The 20788-nt window shown below is 52.4% G+C and overlaps 1 protein-coding gene across 1 annotated transcript; it reads right to left on the reverse strand.

Moving 5' to 3' along the window:
- Positions 1-4804: 4804 nt before the first annotated feature.
- Positions 4805-5401, reverse strand: LOC144119908 (uncharacterized). The gene has a single exon (XM_077652413.1). The coding sequence runs from the start codon at positions 5399-5401 to the stop codon at positions 4805-4807; it is 597 nt and encodes a 198-aa protein (XP_077508539.1).
- Between the last annotated feature and the right edge of the window lie 15387 nt (positions 5402-20788).

Raw genomic sequence — 20788 nt, forward strand, 5'->3', positions numbered from 1 at the left:
CTGTTCCCTCTGCCACCACCCCAAAGCCACTCTCGATCATATCCTTTTCCTCTGCCCGGTGGATCCTCCCCCGCGAGGCCTCGAACACCTTACCACTTGGGAGGCTTGGGAGACCCTATTGCGCTCCGAGGACCGGGCCAAGCAAGCCATCGCCACAGGCCGGGCTGCCAGCGTCATGAGCCTCCGGGACATTAACGTTTGAGTGCAGTAGGGCCGTGCGGGGGCCCAGGGACATGTGCGTCCTAAACTCCCCTGCATGTAATAAAGTTTTCACCACCACCACCACTGCAACGACACGTCTGGCGAATGAGCGGCGGTGCAGCTACCACTACTGTGCAACTACCACTAATGTGTGACGTCACGGTTGCTATGCACAACAACGCCCCCCACCGGTGCACGGTTGCTAAGGGGGGGAGGAGGTTGCACCGCTGTGCAGAGAGGCCACAGCTGGCACGACTCCAGCGCATGGACGGACGCGATCGCGAGTATAAACAATTAAAGGGACACTGAGGAGAAATAGAGGTTGGCCTGTATCGATAGAATACCAGATACTGAACACAAAAACGCCATTCTTACTGAAAACAAAGCTCTTGTAAGGTAGGAAATAACAATAACCAAAATACATGTATCGCAGCCGCAGGCTATTCTCGCAAGTATAAGCGTGATGACGTCATCGGACAAGAGACGCCACCTTGGAGGAATTTCCTTTCCTACATGGACCCTGCGAATATCTGAGGCTGACAAAGGAAGGTTGCGCGGTTCAGTATCGATGTAAGTTTTGTCTTGAAACCTATAGTGCAATTTTATCACACAAGGAAGACAGACAAAAGACAACCGGAATGTTGGAAGCAAAGAAAACCGATGCTTGGCGGCCGGCATGTTTCGATTTTTTATGCCGCTTTGCGGCTGTGAGGTTTGCGCGCCCCATGGCTTTGTTTTTGACGCGCCTCGATTTGCAAGCGCCAAACAGCAGAGAAACTCCAAGTGCCGCTTCAAGTGCCAGTTAACCTTTAAAAAAGCCTGTTAAGGCTGGCCAGGTGATCGCCACGGTCAGTGAAAAACTATGATGGCACGATAATCGATAATCGTGCAAGGCAGTTAGCAATATAAAGAGCACTTGTGTCTCGTAGGGTCGCCCGTCGAAACGATCCCGGCTGTGCCAGACAACTTCAAACTATTTAACGGAAATCGTTTATGAGGGACGCGAGAAAAAATACAAGACAGTCAAGAAAAAGAGATTTGGAGATTTGGACTTCTCCGAGACCCCGCCGCGGTGGCTCAGTGGTTAGGGCGCTCGACTACTGATCCGGAGTTCCCGGGTTCGAACCCGACCGCGGCGGCTACGTTTTTATGGAGGAAAAACGCTAAGGCGCCCGTGTGCTGTGCGATGTCAGTGCACGTTAAAGATCCCCAGGTGGTCGAAATTATTCCGGAGCAATCCACTACGGCACCTATTCTTCCTTTCTTCTTTCACTCCCTCCTTTATCCCTTCCCTTACGGCGCGGTTCAGGTGTCCAAAGATACATGAGACAGATACTGCGCCATTTCCTTTTCCCACAAACCAATTATTATTATTATTATTATTCTCCGACTCGTTTGTTTGTGGCTCCATTCATTAGCTTCGGCACTTCGGCGGAGCTGTTCTCTTCGAGCTCTCGGCTAAATTAATCCATTCACAGTATACATTTGAAACTACATGCGAGTGGGCAAGAGAACTCGGTCCAGTGGACCCCGTACCTCCGAAATGCGCGGAACCCGTTGAAGCTTTATGCGTCGGCTTTACTTTCGAGTCGCCAACTTTAAACGCGAGCGCCCTTGAGCACCCATCCGTTTTTTGTGGCAAAAAATAAATAACCTGGCCCTCGCAACTGTGGGAAACCTCCTCGACGCCGCCGGCTGCACCGTGCAACCGCGCCGTTCAAGGAATCGCAATCCATTGGCCCCAAAGCCCCGGCCAGCCTCCATTGGGCGCGACGCGCCGACCATGTCCTCTCCCCTCGCGACTCCGCGCACTTGGTTTACGATATTTATTTAGCAACGTCCGCTCACGGCGGAAGAGGGAAGCGATCCGCCAGTGCCTAACCTAACCGTGCTCCCTCAAAACAAGGCACTCTCTATGGGGCTGAGGTCCCCGAAATGGAAATTCCTCCTCAAATGTGATTTACTTCATTTTTCCTAATTTTTCTAACATTATCTTTTCTATCGTCTTTTTCTCTGCTTGAGCCATCCTGTTTTGTTATATTACCGACGAATTGCACCTGAACTGAAGAAAAACTTGAGTTCGCTTTAAAAAGATGCCGTAGAACCGGCCGGTGAGACCTACGTTTGTCGCTTGCTGCCATCAAACTCCCTCATTTGTCGCTTCCACTTCCGACAATTGCGAGTAAGTGTCCGCCAAATGTTAGCGGATTAATTTGTACTTTCACAGAACGTTGGTTTGCTGCTGCTTTATTGATTTTTTGCCGCTGCTGTTGCTTCTCCAGCAGGTGGCGACAAGCAGCCGGAGGCAATTGGTGCTGGCGAAGCTGCTGCCTCCAAAGGAGCCAAGGGTCTGCTCGAAACCTTGCAATCATCGAATTGCTGCACCAGCACATGTCCTTATTTTTTTAATTATTTACTCTGACCTCGTACAGAGGACAAAAAGAAAATAAAAGATTAAAAACCTACACATAAGGGACTTATCCACGAGGGTTTGGTCCAATTTCGATGGAGGCGAAATTCTTGAGGCCCGTATACTGTGCGATGTCAGTGCACGTTAAAGAACCCCAGGAGATAGAAATTCCTGGAGCCCTTCACTACGGCGTTCCGCGTAGCCTGAGTCTCTTTGAGACGTTAAATCTCTATAAACCATACAGCATTCCCTGAGGCAGCCGCGGCTGAGCTAAGTGACGCAGAAACGCCGTTTGAAAGATCAGTAAAATTTATTTCGTTTCTGGACGGACGAGGTAACAGCAAGCCAATAAAACGCCTATTTTCCGCTGCTCACTGGCTCTTACAACGGATACAGAAAAAACTATTACTAAGAGCATCGCGGCTATCGTGACGATGTAGTATATCTTCGTCGTCAATTTGGTAATGTTTGTTGCGAGTATCACGTTTAAACTAGGGGTTTGTGCAGTCGGCTAAGTCAACACGTTTAGGCTTATGGGGGTTTTCTTGTAATACCGCTCAAAGGGCTAGAAGCAGTGGTCGCTCTCTAGCACCAGCGTGCCAGCAGTAGCAGTCAGAGCTGTGACCCTCAACCCGCGGTGCGGTAAGTCGCAACCACGGCGGGTTCGGGCCAGAGGAGACAAACACGATTATGCTACTCGGGTGAGCGTTAATTGCTCCCGAGCAATACAATTAGCACCGAGCAACAAAGCAACCGCCACAACGAGGGAGTGTTCCGCTCGCGTACGGGGGTGAAATGCACGAAAAGTGTGGAACGCACACAAAATGTTGGGGGAGGGAGGTTCCGCTCACCTCGCGTGGCTCCTAGCTCTCGGCCCGCGGCGGTCAGTTCACACGCGGTGGCGGGGCGATAACGGCAGCGGTCTCCGTGGCAGATCTGCGTCCGCGCGTGTGCGCGTCTCCCGCCAGAAGACAAGCGGGCGCCAGGAGAACCGCGCGACCGCGCCTTCTCCCGGGCTGTGGAGAGGAGGTCTATCCGTGCTAAGAGGGAAAAGTCTCCGCGGCGGCGTCGCTGCGGGGGCGCAAAGGAAGCAGGTGCGATGTGAGTGCCTTCCCTCGCAAACCTCCCGAACAGCGCGTGCACAACATCGCGTGATAATTACGCGCGGCCGTTACTATGGAACAGGAGATTCGCGTGTATCCCCACATCCCCCCTCCTTAAAACTGCCCTACGGCCGAAAAGACCACGTTCACCAAGGGTACCGAGTAGTGCCGGCGAAACGCCGTTTAACTTTAAAACCAATTAAGAAAAGTTTCAGCTCACCGCCACCGGTGATGTCGTCAAAGGCCGTTGACGCCAGGACAAGAAGGCAGTGCAGACGACCGCCATGGGCGCCCGTGGAGCCAAGCACGGAAGGCGGTCGATGACTGCATGTCCTGCTTCAGATGGTCACTCGGCCAGAGCAGATTTCCCGGGACGCGAGGGCGGCAGGCAGAGTCGGGGCAATTACACACCGTGTTGTCCCGTTGCACAACGTAAAGCAGGCCTCCATTCAGCTGGTTGCACCGTTCGCTCCTGGCTCGCCTTCTTTTTCCTCTCAGCAGGGCCGGCAAAGGCGCGTCGACACCTTTTTCCGCGGCCGCCGAAGGCTTGCGAGCCGGGCCCAGCGGGATTCCAAGCTTCTTTCTTCGGCGAAGCCACCGCCGCGGAGAACGGGGGACTCCAAGGCGGCTTCTTTGTTGCAGCATTCGCTGTGGAAGACACTGGTGCCGGCTTCCCCGAATCCTTGCTCGCTCGTCCTGTGGCCGACCGGAAGCTGCTTGTTTTCGGCCTGGTTGCTCGGTGGTGACAGCGGGCTCTTGGTTCTGGAATGCGGCCGTTCTCCGAACGGCCTGGCTTTGGATATTCGAAGCAGCAACGGTCGTCTCAGCGTCCGTCAGCTCTCCTCCGGGCTCGCTGCGCAGGCCGGCCTGCGGCTGCAAGGCTTCCTTTTCTTTCTAGTTATTTTTACATTTAACATTTTTTCTAAGTTAATCTAACCCCGCTTGGTCTTTTCCGAAGAGAAAGCATGTGCTCGCTCTGGAAGCGACAGTGCGAAATATGGAAGGGGTGTTCCGTCCATATTAGCAGAAGAAATTACTCCCAGCGCGTTGGCCAGAGTTAGTTCTGCCGTGGGCGCAAGTTGTAACGAGGCTAACGAGGCGCTGGGCTCTGTTGTCGAGCCTTGCCTCTCGGTGCGGCTGCCTGCTGGCGGGGGAGGGTGTCCTGCACCGGCAACTCGTTCCCTCTGTCAAAGTAGGGTTTGAGATCACAGACATGCACCGGTCCGCCGGTCGGTCTTAGCGTGAAGTCCGCCAGCCTGTAGACGAGAGAGGAAAGTTTCTCCCGAAGTACATACGGGCCCGTCCATTTCGGTGCCAGAGAAGAAGAGAACTTCTTACTGGCGTCGCTCAGGACGTGATTGCGCCTCAACGCCAGGTCACCCGGTTTGTAGTGAATTTCCCGGTGAGAGCGATCACACTGCGCCTTCTGCTGGGCCTGAGCTGTGCTCAGATTCCGGCGGGCTTTTTGTAAAGCCTCCGTCATTCTCGCGCGCAGCCCGGTCGCGTAGTCGGCGCGTGCCGACGAAGCAATCGGGGTGTTACTGCGGACCTGGAGAGTAAGTTCTACCGGTTTCGTCAGCTCCCTGACAAGGTTGAGAGCGGCAGGTGTGTACCCAGTCGAGCGGTTCACGGTCGACCTGACAGCAAACCCAATCTCGGGGAGACAGGTGTTCCAGTCGCTGTGCATCTCCGCAAATGCAACGAGCATGTGCTTGATTTTGCGGTTCACGCGTTCAGTGGGTTTCGCGTGGGCATGCTACGTGGTTGTTCTCCTGTGCTTAATGCCAAGGGCCGCACAGGAGTCCACGAAGAGTTTGGCAGTAAAGTACGATGCATTGTCCGTGATTACGCATGGCGTAAACTTTCGAGGTGGGAACAGTTCCACCCGTGTGCTGAAATGGTCTGTGACAACGAGCAGGAAGTTGTTTCCACTAGGGGTCCTAGGATAAGGGCCCATGACATCACAAGCCGCAATTTGCCAAGGACCCGTGCTATTGATCGGCTGCATAAGCCCGGGTGTGCGTCCACCCCGCGGCTTGACCCTCTGGCACACGTCGCATGAGCGGGCGTAGCGAATCGGATCCCGCTTCATGCCAGGCCAGGTAGCGAGGCGCCACAACTTGAGGTAAGTCTTAGGGCCACTCACATTTCCAACGGTGCACGTGTCATGAAAGTAGAGTAAAAGTTCTCCTCTCAACGTGCATGAAATCACCACCTTGAAGTACTCGTGTGTATCTTTCTCGGAGGGGATATATCTCAGTAGGATGCCATCGGAGTCGAGCAGATAGGAATCCATCGCGCTCACAGCATTACCAGCTGCGTTCGAGTACCCCGCACGGACAACAATACCAGTTGCCTCCATGTACGCCGCGGCCGCGCCGCCCGGCTCCCTGAGCCCATCGAACACGTTTCGACAAAATGGATCCTCCCGCTTTGCCTCCAATAGCTCCTTTCTGCTGAAAACGCTTACCACTGAACTGACGAATTCCAAGTGGTTCAAGCTTTCGCCCTTGGAAGGTGGGTAGTCCCTTCCCTCGGGACGTTGGGTGAGCTTCGCGGCAGTCGCGCTGCTCCGGCTGTCGGGCGCGGCGGACTGGGCAGTGTTGTTACTTCCCATGCCATCAACGGGCGCGCGCGAAACTACGTCCGCCACCACGTTGTTTCTACCCCTCTTGTAGCGCACGGTAAAGTCGTAACGCTGGAGGAGTAGCGCCCATCGCGCTAGGCGTCCGCTCGGCTCGCCCAGGCGCCTCAGCCACGTGAGTGCCATGTGATCAGTCTCAATCACGAAGGCGACTCTGTCGACGTAATAGTCGAACTTTAGCAGAGCGAAGATAATGGCGAGACATTCCTTTTCTGTCACGGAATAGTTTCTCTCTGCGGGAGTTATGGATCGACTAGCGAATGCCACCTGTCTCAGGCTACCTTCGTGCTCTTGAAGCAGGACTGCTCCTAAGCCCAGGTCACAAGCGTCCGTGTGTATCACAAATTCCCTGTGCAGGTCAGGCAGCCTCAGCTGTGTGGTTTCTTGGCCTGCACTTGCAGGATTCTGGACGAAATGAACATACCCTTAAAAGGCTCAAGGCCTCCACGCAATCCGTGTTGCACCTTCTACGCCGAGTGTCCTCCCTTAACAAGGGTTTAGACGAAGCGGACAACATGAAAGTAGTGCACGCATTTACGCTTAGCCGCATTCAATAAGCAATCCCCATATCTCAAATTGAACCGCACGGAAACCGAACGCGTGAACGCAATGATCCGCCTTGCGACTAAGGCAGCCCTAAACCTACCTCGTAGCACTAGCACAGCCAAACTTCTTCCACTAGGCATGCATAACACCATTCAGGATCTAGTTGACGCGCACCTTCAGACACAGTACCTTAGACTTGCCACGAGCGCCACTGGCCGCCATATACTCTCCTCCCTTCGCATTAACATACCCGCTAACCAGTCAACCCTTATACCCATCCCTCGACACATCCATACACCTCTCGTTGTGAAACCCCTTTCTCGAAACGTCCGACCCCAATATCACATCCCTCGCCACGTAGCTCGCGCTAATGCCCTCCATAAATACTATGGGCAAGCCCACGATACATGAAGCGGCAGCAGTTGCCTACAATCCAACGCTACCTCACCCTCTAACTCACCGTCTTCCCTCGGGCTCTATGCCTGAGGAGGCAGAGGAGACCGCCATCGCTCTAGCCCTTGCACATTCGGACGCCCAATACATCTTCAGCGACTCCAAAACGGCTCTGTCCAACTTTGCCAGGGGCAGGATTCACGCCCCTGCCTGGCAATTGTTGAACACCCCTACCCAAAATTTACTGCGCAGAGTAGAGCTTCAGTGGGTGCCGGCTCACTCTGGGAACCCTGGAAACGAGGCTGCCGATAAATTGGCCCGAGGTCTGATTTGCCGGGCTCAGGACAGTCTCGATCCAGGATTCTCGAGGGAGCGGGCACACAGCTTTGCGGAGCTCACGCAAATACCCCGTTCGAACCGCCGGACTTACCCTCCTCCCCACCCCTCTCTTACGCATTCCCAACGGATCCTCTTTAGACGCCTCCAGACCCGCTCTCTGTCATCCCCTCAGCTTTTATCCCGCTATTGCGGCCCATCCCCTCCATGCTCCCTATGTGGTGACCCCACGCCACACTCTCCCATATCTTTTTCGGCGGCCCTGCTGACCCTCCCCCGCGGGGACAGCACGCCATCTCGAGCTGGGAGGACTGGGAGGTCCTGCTTTTGTCTGCAGACCCGACATCGCAGCTTGCTGCGGTGACTCGGGCTGCCGACGTCATGTCCCGGCATGCCCTACTTGATACAGTGCGGGACCGCGCAGTGGCCCAGGGACCCAGCTGGGTCTAAAACTCACTTGCTGAATAAAGGTTTTCTGTCTGTCTGTCTGTCTGTCTGTCTGGCTGTCTGTCTGTCTGTCTGTCAGCGAGCGCGCAAGCGAGATGGTGTAGTGCCGCCTCTTGCTCAGGTCCCCAGTGCCACTTCACACCTTTCCTCAAAAATGCCGTCAAGGGGGCTTGCAGAGCTGCGCAATCTAGGATACACTGGCGATAAAAGTTCTCCAGCCCCAGAAAGCGCCTCAGTCCGCCTATGTCTGCCGCCGACGGGAACTGCAATATAGCCTCAGCTCGTCCTCGCACAGCAAAAGGCGTCCTTTGTCTAGCGTGAACCCCAACAGTGTTATTCGGGTCGCCGCTATCTGGGTCTTGTTGGCGTTCAGAGTGATTCCCACCGACCTCGGCCTTTCCAGCACACATCCCTGAGATGGCGTAAGTGCTCATCAAAGGTGGCCGAATACACGACAATGTCATCCATGTAAGCAAGAGCGTGGTGACACCTTGCATCGCCTAGGGCACGGTCCCTCAGACACTGGTACGTCGCGGGCGCTCCGACCAGGCCGAAAGGCATTCGGGTAAACTGGAAAAGTCCCCTGTGACAAGTGAAAGCTGTTTTCTCTCGGTTACTGGAAGTCATCTCCACCTGAAAATATCCTCTGCTGTAAGCCGTGGTAAAAACAGCGCAGCGACGACAGACACAGAGAAGACAGAAGAAGACGGACAAGCGCTGACTAACAACTGCTATCCTCTGCTGGCATCGAGCGTAGTGAAGTACTTCGCTCCACCAACATTAGACATGATCGAGGGAATGCTCGGAAGTGGGCACGCGTCCTTCTGTGTCACCTCGTTCAGGCGTCGATAGTCCACACAAAGGCGGGTAGTTCCATCCTTTTTGGGTGCCAGCACCTCTGGAAACCCCCTGGAGCTGTTTGAACGTTCCACAACGCCTGTGTCGAGAAGTTCGTTCTGAGCGTTATTGAGCACTTTCCTCTTAGCCAAGCTTACTGGCCGACGATTGCACTTCTATGGAGTGGCGTCGCCTGTATTAATTTTGTGCCTAACCAGCGTAGTGCAGCCAGGCCGCTCCGTGAATACAGCGTCGTATTCGCTGAGGAGCAGAGACAAGCGCGCTTTTCCTCACCCGACAAACCCCCTGAGTTGTTCAGGAGCGGGTGGAAAGGCCTGCATGCCGCCGCGGCGCAGAGTGCCACAGCAGGGGGGACAGGGGGTCGCACGGGAAGGGAGGGGTTCCCTCCCGCGCTTTTCCTCTTGGCGCGGTCGACCGGCTGGTATGGCAGCTCGGCCGAAGGCGTTTCGAGGGCCTTTTTCGGGCGATCGTTGCGTACGCCGGCGCACGTAGCATCGGAAAGCGAATGTGCTTCTGACGTTTTTGGGTGTTTAACGAAAAGTATAAGGGTGCCACGTGCTCGCTTCCTATATCCTCTGTTGCAGACGTCAATAACAATGCCCGTCTTGGCGAGGAAGTCTCAACCAAAAATAATTGGAATCGATAGGCCGGGGAGGTGAGCGAAGCGCTGGCACCTCATTCGTTTCTACCACCGCACCACAAGCCGCGCGGCACCGCTCACGTGCGCTGTGCCGCTGGCTATTCGGAACCTGAGGTTGCTCGCTCGCAGACGGAGTCTGCTCCGACGGAGATGCTCGCATACCTCATCACCAAGCAGGGTTGCGCTCGCTCCTGTGTCTAGCAAAGCCATGAACTTACGTCGAGCAACCGTAAGCTCAATAAGCGGGACTGGCGTGTCGCTGGGTGGTTCCAAACGACAAGCCAGCGGAGATAGGAGTTCGTGTGACTCACTGAGCACCGCTGTTGATGCCGCCACCTGCGCAGCCTTGCTCATTCCACGCGGCCTCTCAGCCAGAACTTCCTGGCCCGGCCAACCCCCAAGAGGCTGTGTTGCGCAACGCCTTGCGCCTCATAGAGAGCCTCACGGATATAGTGCAGAACAACCTGCAAACACCCGCTCTAGTGGCGAGACCTAGGCTACGGGTGGACCTTCCCAGCTACGGCGGTTATCATGATCTTGTCAGTGCCAACGAGTACCTGGATCGCATGCTGAACTACCAGCAGGCGACGGGGCTTACCAATGGCGAGGTTTTGGCGCGTATCGTTCCAGTCTCACTGACTGATCAGGCTGCTCGCTGGTTCCGCCTTACTGACCACCGGTTACGCACAATGGGGGAGTTCCGAGCGAGGTTTCACGAGTAGTTCTTTCCCGCAGATTACGACCGTCGTCTGCGGTGCGAGTTGGAGTTGCGTACTCAGCATCCGGACGAATCCTTGCTTGAGTACGTGAGGGTGATGGACGAACTTTATCGTATCGGAGACCTCTCAGCTCCGAACGGCGAGAAGATGGAGCGCGTCAGGCGACAAGCTCAGCCTACCGTCGCAGCCTACCTACGAGGCGTGAGTCGCTCTCTAGCACCAGCGTGCCAGCCCTAGCAGTCAGAGCGGTGACCCCCAACCCGCGGTGCGGTAAGTGGCAACCACGGAAGGTTCAGGCAGAGGGGAAAAATACGAGTATGCTACTCGGATGAGCGTTTATTGCTCCCGAGCAATACAATTAGCAGCAAGCAACAAAGCAACCGCCGCAATGAGGGAGTGTTCCGCTCGCGTACGGGGGTGAAATGCACAAAAAGGGTGGAACGCACACAAAATGGTGGGGTAGGAAGGTTCCGCTCACCTCACGTGGCTCCTCGCTCGCGGCCCGTGGCGGTCAGTTCACACACGGTGGCCGGGCGATAACGGCAGCGGTCTCCGTGGCAGATCTGCGTCCGCGCGTGTGCGCGGCTCCCGCCAGAAGACCCGCGGGCCCCGGGCGAACCGCGCGGCCGCGCCTTCTCCAGGGCTGTGGAGAAGAGGTCTTTCCGTGCTGAGAGGGGAAAGTCTCAGCGGCGGCTTCGCTGCGGGGGCGCGAAAGGAAGAGGGGCGGCGTGAGTGCCCTGCCTCGCAAACATCCCGAACGGCCCGCGCATAACATCGCGTGATAATAACGCGCGGCCGTTACTATGGGACAGGGGATTCGCGTGTATCCCCACAAGCTGACCCAAGGACACAATTGCTGCCAAGGTGAAAATTCGCCTATGAATGCGTTTTTTCAAAAAACATTATTGATGATGGCAGTCATGTTCGAAGGGGAGGGCGATGTTACAAGGCGGCCTCAACGAAGGCACTTCTGTGATAGAGAGGACTCTCAGTGGAAGCAGATCTACGAAGAATGAAAGCACCTTTACATGTCCCTTTATAAGGGCTGGCACTGCCGCAGCACAAAGCACAGCCCCCGTTTTCGAACCTCAGGACGTGAATGAGTCTGGTGCTGTTGTTTATACATGAATGTATGTTCCGTCCAAGCTCGTCATCCCAAATTTGGTCTCACGCCCAGTATTCAGCAGATTTGAAACCAGCACATCAAACGTTCAATATTCGCAGTACGCACGGATCATTTGGTCCCAGTGGTTTATTATCTTGTAAGCATGCTGGGATTAAGCACAAGCAAACTCGCTTTGAATCAGAAGGCACAAGTTGCAAGCGGAAATATTCACAAGAATTCTTCATGCATACACCACGTGGGCTCCCTGGCGTGCAGTATAGGGATACCACCAACCTAAGCATTTAACAGTCACGTATATACGGAGATAATCTGAACCGCGCAACCAAAGTGGCCAACAAACCAGAGAGCATGCAAGCGTCACCGCTGACTCTCCATGACGCTAATTTTTACCTCTGCCGCCCTGTCGTTCCATTCCTGCCTCCTGCAGGTTAGTTCGTTTCCTTTCCCTTCCACCCAGCTGGTGTGTTATGTTTGCGTAGCCGAAACGACTGTGTGCGTCATAACTAAAGTCTACCCGATACTGGCCTCAGTGGAGCTTGGAATGAGGTTTTTAATGCGAGAACATTAGGAAGGCCCTGACGGATGCAACATTCCGGCGTCGGCGTCTATGTGAACACTGCACCTGTCAAACGTGGCAGGTGCCGTTCAGAGTTCGCGCTTCCCTCTGCCTCCTGTTATAACAGCGGCTGGAACGAAACACTGGCTATAATGACGCACCGGCTATATTGAAATACCGGCTATACTGATACACCAGCGATGGCAACTTGACAAGGACAATTTCATGACAGGTGATAGTGAATGAGTTTTAATGAAGATAATGATTAGGAGAAGTTACAAGTAGCGGTAGCGGTCCTCCTGGTACAATTCTTTCTCCAGGCTGCAGAACGATAGCACGAAGGAAGAAAAGGTAAAAAAGAATGCTCTCGCATTTCCTCCGCATCAATCCAATGGGCCTCCCCTCTCAATTTTTTGCATACCTTTTACGTCCCATAACCACTGGGCACAGATTAATCTGTGTGGTATAGCGCTGACAGAAAGGAAACATGAGTGCTTCTATACCCTTATATGATAACGCGTTGTGCTTTTCCGGAGAGCCGCTATCTCCGGCAGCATCTGCCCTTTGTGGCACATCGGAGGCGCTTGAGCAATAGAGTGTATGCCGCCGGGAATCGTCGGGTGTCGGTGGCTAATGCTCATTAGGGGTCCAAATGCCGACAACCTGGCCCTCATCTTCACTCCCATGCTGACCGACTGGTGTGCCCAAGCTTACATGCCGCTGCGTTGTCGCCGCACTCTCCGTCAGAAGGAATGTAGGGAAGCGGCTGAGTAGACCTTGTTCGTTTGCTGAGGCTCAGCTTCTCCCCATTGGCTTGGGCGCTTGAGGGGCAGAGGACCGACTGCCCAGTGGTGTCGTCTCGGGGTTTGCTCGTTACCCCACTGACGAGCTTTCCTCGTTTCTTCCCTTGCATTCAGGCGATCCCTCTTTCCAGGCTGGAGCGTCTCCTCCACTGTACTCGCAGCGCCGGCACCTGCGGCGCTCCCCGTCTTCACAGGAAATCCCGTCGGCTTCGGTATTTTCCCCTTCTGCATGCGCCTCTCTCACTTTTGAAGAACCAGTAGAATGACTGTCGGCGTGCGAATAAAAATGAGGGCCAGGCTGTCGGCATTTGGATCCCTAACGAAAATTGGCCTCCGACACCCGACGATACCTTGTGCCATCGAGTCTCTTGGTCATGCGAATAAAAATGAGGGCCAGGCTGTCAGCATTCGGATCACTAATGAACATTTACCCCCGACATCCGACGATACCTTGTGCCATAGAGTCTCTTGGTAAGGCGCCTCCGGGGTCCCACAAAGAGAAGACGCCGCCGGAAATAGCGAGCCTCCGGAGACGTGCAGCGCGTTTTCACACTTTGCACGCATTGGTATTGCTCATCGCTTTACAGGACTGTGACATGCAGCACAAACTTGAAATTTTAACTCTTCGTTTTCTTTATTCTTCTATTACATAAGGTGAAGAAAGCCTCGAAGGTAAGAACATAAAAATATATTCTTTCTTATTACACGGCACACGGCTTTAATGCCTCCTTGGCGCGTGATAGCTTTAGTAGCTTATCTACCAATACACCTTTTCACGTCCATCCGGGCCAGCTGGGTTTTGGCCGGTGGGGAGAACGTGGCGCAGTTTTGTGCCTCAACCCTCTTTTGTTGGAAACTGTTGCCCACAGCCTAGTGTCAATATGGCGAAACGTTGCGACCTCTTTCTTGAAAAGCACACAATTAGCGGCAACCTCGCTTGCCTATTTATCACTGCTTTTTGCCATGCATCGATACTAAGGACAGCTTTCGTCATCTACTGAAAAGATTTAAACTCGTCTTTTTCGCGCCAGGAGATATTGCCAGATCACGAAGAATTTACTAACGTGGTTTGCATGGCGGGCTGTGAACGCAAACTAATCGGGTCTTTCAGTCGTATACATCTCGGATGCCTGCAGATGAAATGAGGCGAAATCGAATCTTCGTACTTCTGATCGTAATGCAGCCAGCCACAACGTTTGCATAATAACGACACAAAGGAAAGCGCCGATTTTACTAACAGAGCGGGCGTGTGTGACATCAAAATCTGGCACAAATCAGCACGGTCGACACAGCCGTGCTGAAAAAAAACAGTAGAACCGGCTGCCAAATGAAGATGCGAGCCGGGCAACCCAATGCTGCCGCCAAGTTGTTGGTACTGGAGAATAGACACACGTGGAGGTTCGCGAAACTCTTGAGTCCAGCAGACACATTGCACAGCATTATGATCTCATTTATGTGCTGACCGAAAACGCATAGAAGCCAGCCTCCTATGCTTCGAGCCTGAAAGAGCGGACGCTGTGCGATACGATCATGTAAGGGTCGCTTGACTGAACCAGGAATGCTTCTGATCTTTCTCTCTTAGCACTGCGACCTGGTAAGTGCACTCCACAACATTCTTGGGCTGTCCGTGTAAATGCCATGAAGCGCGAGACGGTGAAGAGTTGGTGCAATCGTGCCCTACAAGAATAATAATGCCGGCACTCTAAGAGATTTTTCATCTTTTTTGGACAAAAAGTTGGTCCTTTTGGGACGAACTGCATTGCCACAACCATTACTGCTTTTTAAGACTAACGGTGGAGAGATCAACTGTTAGTCTTCGGGCATGCTCCCCAGGGAAGAACTGCTTATACCAATGGATAAACTATGTGTCCTGCAGTTGCTGCGTCAGAGACTAACAGTTAGCCTCAACAGATGCTCCTCCAAGGGCTAACTGTTTATCCCAAGGGATAACCTATGTTTGCAGTTGCTCCTCCAAGGACCAACTGTTAATCTGGAGAGATAAATGGTTTGGCCTTACCAGCGCTCCCCATAGGATTGACAGGTTTTCCTGCAGGGCAGGAACAAGGCATGCACTATATAGGCTGTGCTGAGCATTCTTTTATCTGTGGTTGCATACAGCTTCATGGCTTTCGCATGACGTGCAACATTTCGTATGCACTCATCCAGTAATAGAAAAGAAAAAGCTGAATTTTTTTATTTCAGTTTATTTGTTTCATTCTGATTTACAGACACCGAAGCAAAGGCAAAAGGCAAGAAGCGTGACAAAGGCCTCTGCTCCATATGCAGTCAGCAGACAGGCATCAGCAACATACAATTGACCATGGATGGATGGATGGAAGGTGGGAGCGTCCCTTTTGAAACGGGGCAGTGGTTGTTGCCACTATGCTCAGTTTTTTCTTTTATTTTTGTTTACTCTGCTGTAAGTTGTTAATACAATTCGTTATTACCTTTAAAAAAATAAAACAAACAAAAACGTTTTCCTACACTTGAAAACTTATGTCACCTCTCTGCTTTTGTGCCACCAATCCTCCAATCGCTTTTTGCTAATTTCCACCGCAGATTTATTTTCATGACTGTGGTGTCACCTCTCTGCTTTTGTGCCACCAATCCTCCAATCGCTTTTTGCTAATTTCCACCGCAGATTTATTTACATGACTATTGTTATCTCTAAACCCTAAGGCCTCAGGAAGAGTGACTGTGCCTGTATCGACATCGGGATGGATACCATCGCATTTTACGATGAGGTGTTCTATTGTTTCTTCAGATTTACCACACACAGCACATGTGTCATCTTTTCGTTAAATTTTTTTCTGTAGCTGCGCGTTCTAAGACACCCTGACCTAGCTTCAAAGAGGAGGTGTCACGAGTGAGTGCGAGACGCCGCGGCAAGAAGTCAAACCGCCAAAGAAACCACGGCACGCAGCGGACGAAACCGACATAGACACTGGGAGGCAACGGAGCAGACGGTGCAAAGTGCGCGCGTCTGCGCGGAAGCAATAATCGTTTACGTGGAGACGGAGGAAAAGCAGACGGCGTGGGCGCACAGCTCCGGAGACCGCAGGTGCGTGTGAATACACGGCCGCGAAGATACATGGGCGCAACGCACCCGCGGGGAGAGGAGAACGGTATGCAACGGCATCCCCTCCGTGCGGCCGCCCCGAGTTGAGACAAAGGGACTCGAGCTTTGACGCCGGTGTAGGAAACACGCACCGAGGCTGCCCTCCTGGGCCGACGCAACCCCGGCAACGATCCGGACCGTCGAGACGCTCCTTCGGCTACACTCCGGAGGCCCCGGCAAAGTCTCCTCTAGCGACATTCCTCATCACCAACCTCTTTGAGTACCGATTGGGCTGTTTTCATTATTCCACATTGACTCAAAAGACTCAAATTAGAACAATTTGGCGTTATTCTTACCACCACCTGCGCGTGGAAACTCTGGCTGATTTGTGCATGCTTATCGATGTGATGTAAACCACCTTTTTATTATTCAGTTTTGCAGTTGATGTGCATTGTTTGATTAAATCTTGTTTTTGGAGACGTAGACCTCTCTGTTTCTGACTCACGTTCTCGACAGATAGTGACAAAATTAATGGCGAGCCTGCCAGGATCCACTTTCGTCATTCTGTCTTAACGTTAAAGTCAACACGCTTGTGTTCGTGCTAAAACCAGAGAGATGGACCTCCACAAGATTATGTTGAGAGCCGAAAAGCTCGGGTTCACGAAAGAGGAGACGATGTCTCTTTATGAAGAAGAGAAAACGAGATACAAAGAGGAAAGGGAGTCGGCGCAAAAGGAGGCACTTGAAGCTGAAGAGAGAGCTAAGCGAATGGCAGAATTAGAAGAAAAGAGAATGGCACAGGAGAAAGAAGTGCTCGAGCTCAAGTTGCGTCTTGCTAACGCTAGTGTTGAAGCCGTACCAGAGGCGACAGGATTTGCGTCAGGTGCTACGGCCCCACGACCAACAGCTGTGTGTCCAAGGAAGCTGATGGCTCCTTTTGACGATAAGCGTGACGATTTGGATGCCTATTTGCATCGCTTTGAGAGAATAGCAGTAGGACAAAGATGGGATAAGAGCGAGTGGGCAACAGCTTTAAGCCTTTGTCTGGTGGGCGAGGCCTTAACAGCTTTCGGGAGAATGCCCGCATCAGAGTCGACAGACTACTAAAAGGTGAAGAAAACGCTGCTACAAAGGTTCCGCTTAACCGCAGAAGGTTTCCGTGAAAGGTTTCGAGGTGGCAAACCCAATGATGCGGAAACAGCTAAGCAGTTCGCATCGAGATTGTCGAACTACTTTGAACGATGGCTGGAAATGGCCGAGGTAGAAAAATCGTACGAAGGGGTGAAAAACCTCATGGTTGGAGAGCAGTTTTTGTCCTGCTGTCACCCAAGGTTGGCCGTATTCCTAAAAGAGAGGAAGTTGAAGACAGTGGAAGATTATACAGAGTATGCAGATCAGTTCATGGAGGCTCAAGGCCACATAAACCTAGGCAAGGTTAAAGAAGACGTCGGGAGAAGTTGCGATGCAGACGCGGTAAAACGAGGAGTGCAAAGCGGCACATTTAAGCAGCCCTCGAGGTGTTTCTTGTGCAACCGTATTGGACACCGCGCCGCGGACTGTAGGGTTGGAGGAAGCAGAGGGCAGGCACAGTTAATCTGCCAAAACTGCAGCAACAGAGGCCACCGAGCAGAGGAATGCCGATTTCGGACGCAAAAGAAGGCCGCGTGTGTCGTTCATCCGAGAAAAGCTGACATGAGCGCAGAGGATACCCGAAAGACGGACACAAAGGCCGAACTTGAGATGACGGAAGGTCAAACAGCCAGGCACGCAGCTGTCGGCGAGCTGTCGCTGCCTGTAGTCGAGGGCGAAATTCATGACCAGCGCATCACCGTGTCGAGAGACAGTGGCACAAACACGGTCCTAGTTAGAAGGAGCCTGGTTGGAGAAAAGGAGCTTACTGGTCGGCTGGCATCAGTCTTGCTGGTTGACAGCACGGTTCGCTACCTCCCGGAGGCAATGATTTGCATTTCTACCCCGTACTATTCGGGACCAGTCGTGGCAAAATGCCTAGATGAGCCCCTGTATGACTTGGTGCTGGGAAACATCACGGGCGTAAGAAAAGTTGACGATCCCGATGCCGATTGGAAGCCCAGTATGGAACAAGGCGCAGGCCCGGAGGGGAGAAGTGAAGAGGAAACACTTGTAAAGACCCGTGCGAACGTAGTTCCGCGCGAAGGCAACGGCGGTTTAGAGCCCGCGGAAGGAAAAAGGGACGAAACACCCATGATTTCGTCAGCTGTACAGACCAGAGCAGGAAAAGCAGCGCAGGGAAAGACAACCAAACTGAAAGTACCTGCGGCGGAGCTCCTGAAAGTGACTCCCGAGAGTTTAGCGCAGGAGCAGAGAAATGACTCTTCACTTGCGGATTGTTTCAAGAAGGTAGGGGAAATCCTAAGAAGAAAGAAATGCCGAACTACATTTCAGTTTCTCGTCCAAGACGGCCTGTTGTACAGGAAATGTACCTTCAGCTCAGGAAGGGAAGTCCTGCAGTTGGTGATACCGAAAGAATTGCGACCAGCTGTCATGTGTCTAGGCCATGATCCGATAATGGCTGGCCACCAAAGTGCGAGGTCGGTTTGAATCTGTGTCCTTTCTCGGGCACGAGATAGGGATGGGGCGGATAGCGACGAAGCCCGATATTGTAGAAAAAATACAGGCGGCACCAAGGCCAACCACCAAGACACAGGTGCAGTCCTTTTTGGGGTTGACTGGATTCTACAGGGAATTCATTCCGCATTATGCAGACATGGCTCTCCCACTGGTAGAGACGACAAAGAAAGGGCCGCCAAATACAGTAAACTGGAGTGACCGGCACCAGGAAGCATTCAACAAACTGAAAGAAAGCATGGCGCAACCGCCCGTCTTGCTGGCCCCTAATGTCAACAAGCAATTTGTTTTACGCACAGACGCATCAGGGACAGCTCTGGGCACAGTGCTGATGCAGGAGGAAGATGGCATACTTCACCCTGTGGCTTATGCTAGCAAGAAGCTTAGCTTATGCGAACAAAACTACTCGACTGTACAAAAGGAGTGTTTAGCACTTGTGTGGGCAATAAAGAAGTTTCATTTGTACCTGTATGGAACGCATTTTAGAGTGCAAACAGATCACCCCTACAGTGCCTGACAAAAACCAAATGGTCGAACGGAAGATTGATGAGATGGAGTTTAACTCTCCAGGAGTACAAGTTTCATGTCGAATACATAAAAGGGAGAGAAAACTTGGGAGCAGACTTCCTTAGTAGGCTGAACTAGGGTTGGCTTTCAGCGTGCGTGGCATGCTTGTGTACCCGCAGAAAAGAAATATCGAAGTGTGTACGTGCTTTGCTATGCTTTGTGTGTATATTGTATGAACAGTGCGGTGTCCTGTGACTTGTGTGTCCGTGTTTGTGCATATTACGCTAGTGAGCACTCCAGCTCTATACAAAGTCGAGAAAGATGCGGCGATAGAAGACCAAAACAAAGACGATGCTGATAGTTTTTTTTCGATGCCGGGGGTGTCATACACCACGAGTTCGTCCAAGAAGGGCGGACAGGGAATGAGAAGTTTCATATCCGCGTGCTCCAACACAAGCGTGATGCACTGTGACGCCGTTGCTCTGACTTATGCGCATCTGGACAATGGAGCCTTCTCCACGACAAAGCAAGGCCTCACATTGCTCTCAGCGTGACAAAATTTCTCGCCAAGCACAGCATTACTGTACTTCTCCATCCACCATACTCGCCTGACCTCTGCCCATGCGATTTTTTCCGTTTCCTCGTGTGAAGAGAGCCCTAAAAGGTCGCTGCATGGGTAGCATCGAGGCCATTCAAGACGCCATGATAAAGGAGCTGACAGCCCTACCAAAGGAGCGTTTTCCAACTGTTTCGAAGACCTCAAGAAGCGTTGGAAGCTGCGTATGGGCTGCAAGGGAGACTATTTCGAAGGTGTGCTGCACAAATGATTTCAATGATAAACGCATTATTTAATGGACTCAGTCTAATGCTTTTCAGACAAAGGTTGTACATTGCTGTGAGTTGCCGTTCCCCTTTGTAGTGTACTTTGTATCCTGAGAGTAAAATAAATAAATAAAAATCCCTTGCCAAGGAGCATTCCCGGAGGAGGGGAGGGCGAATGAAAAAGTGAGCTAACTGCCCCCTGCCCCATTTTGAAAACTCATTGTCTATGCCTGAAGGAGTATATTTGGTCGAACTCGGCAGATAGATGTCTTTCTTACGAGGATGAGCTTACACATCTCTCCTACTAGTATCTACCTGGACTGGTCTGGTTTGGCGCTTTCTTCCGTCAACGCATTTTTCCGCGAATCCGAATCTATAGACCACTTTTGGTTGTATTGACGCTGCTTCACTTCCGTTGAGCCACAGGTCTGTTTGCTTCACTGTTCAAAATTTCTTGCTGGAACCTCACGGACTTAATTGCTAATCCTTGCAAAATTTTCTTTCTGTATCATTACATTGTCAATTTAATTGATCTTTTCATTTTTCAACTTAACTTTTTTAAGTTCATGCCATGATTTGTTCGGGTTGGCAACTTGGATCATATGTGATCACCAAGCCAAACTGTAGCAAACAGGCCATCCACTGTTCGTCGTGTTGCTGTTGTTACTGCTCGCGGTCGCGAAAGATGTCCCAGCCGTCCCATCTGCCTTTGTCCCAGCCGTCCCAACTGCCGTTGTCGTAGCTGGATAATGCGTCACCGCAACGCAGGGCGGCACCACGATTCACAGTAGACGAAAAGTTGCTGCTGACGTCGCTGGTGAAAAGAACATTCAATATTTCTTGAATGAAAGAAACCTGACGTCGCTTCATTGGCGAAAAAAATGAAGTCTGGAAAGAGGTAACGAAGATGTTCAACTCGCACCACGGTGTCACGCGCCGCGACCACCTCCAGCTCAAAAAGTGCTGGGCGAACATGAATTAGAAGTGGAAGAGGTGGACGCGAAGCAAAAGA

Source organism: Amblyomma americanum, chromosome 2, assembly GCF_052857255.1.
Source record: "Amblyomma americanum isolate KBUSLIRL-KWMA chromosome 2, ASM5285725v1, whole genome shotgun sequence".
NCBI classification, from domain to species: Eukaryota; Metazoa; Arthropoda; class Arachnida; order Ixodida; family Ixodidae; genus Amblyomma; species Amblyomma americanum.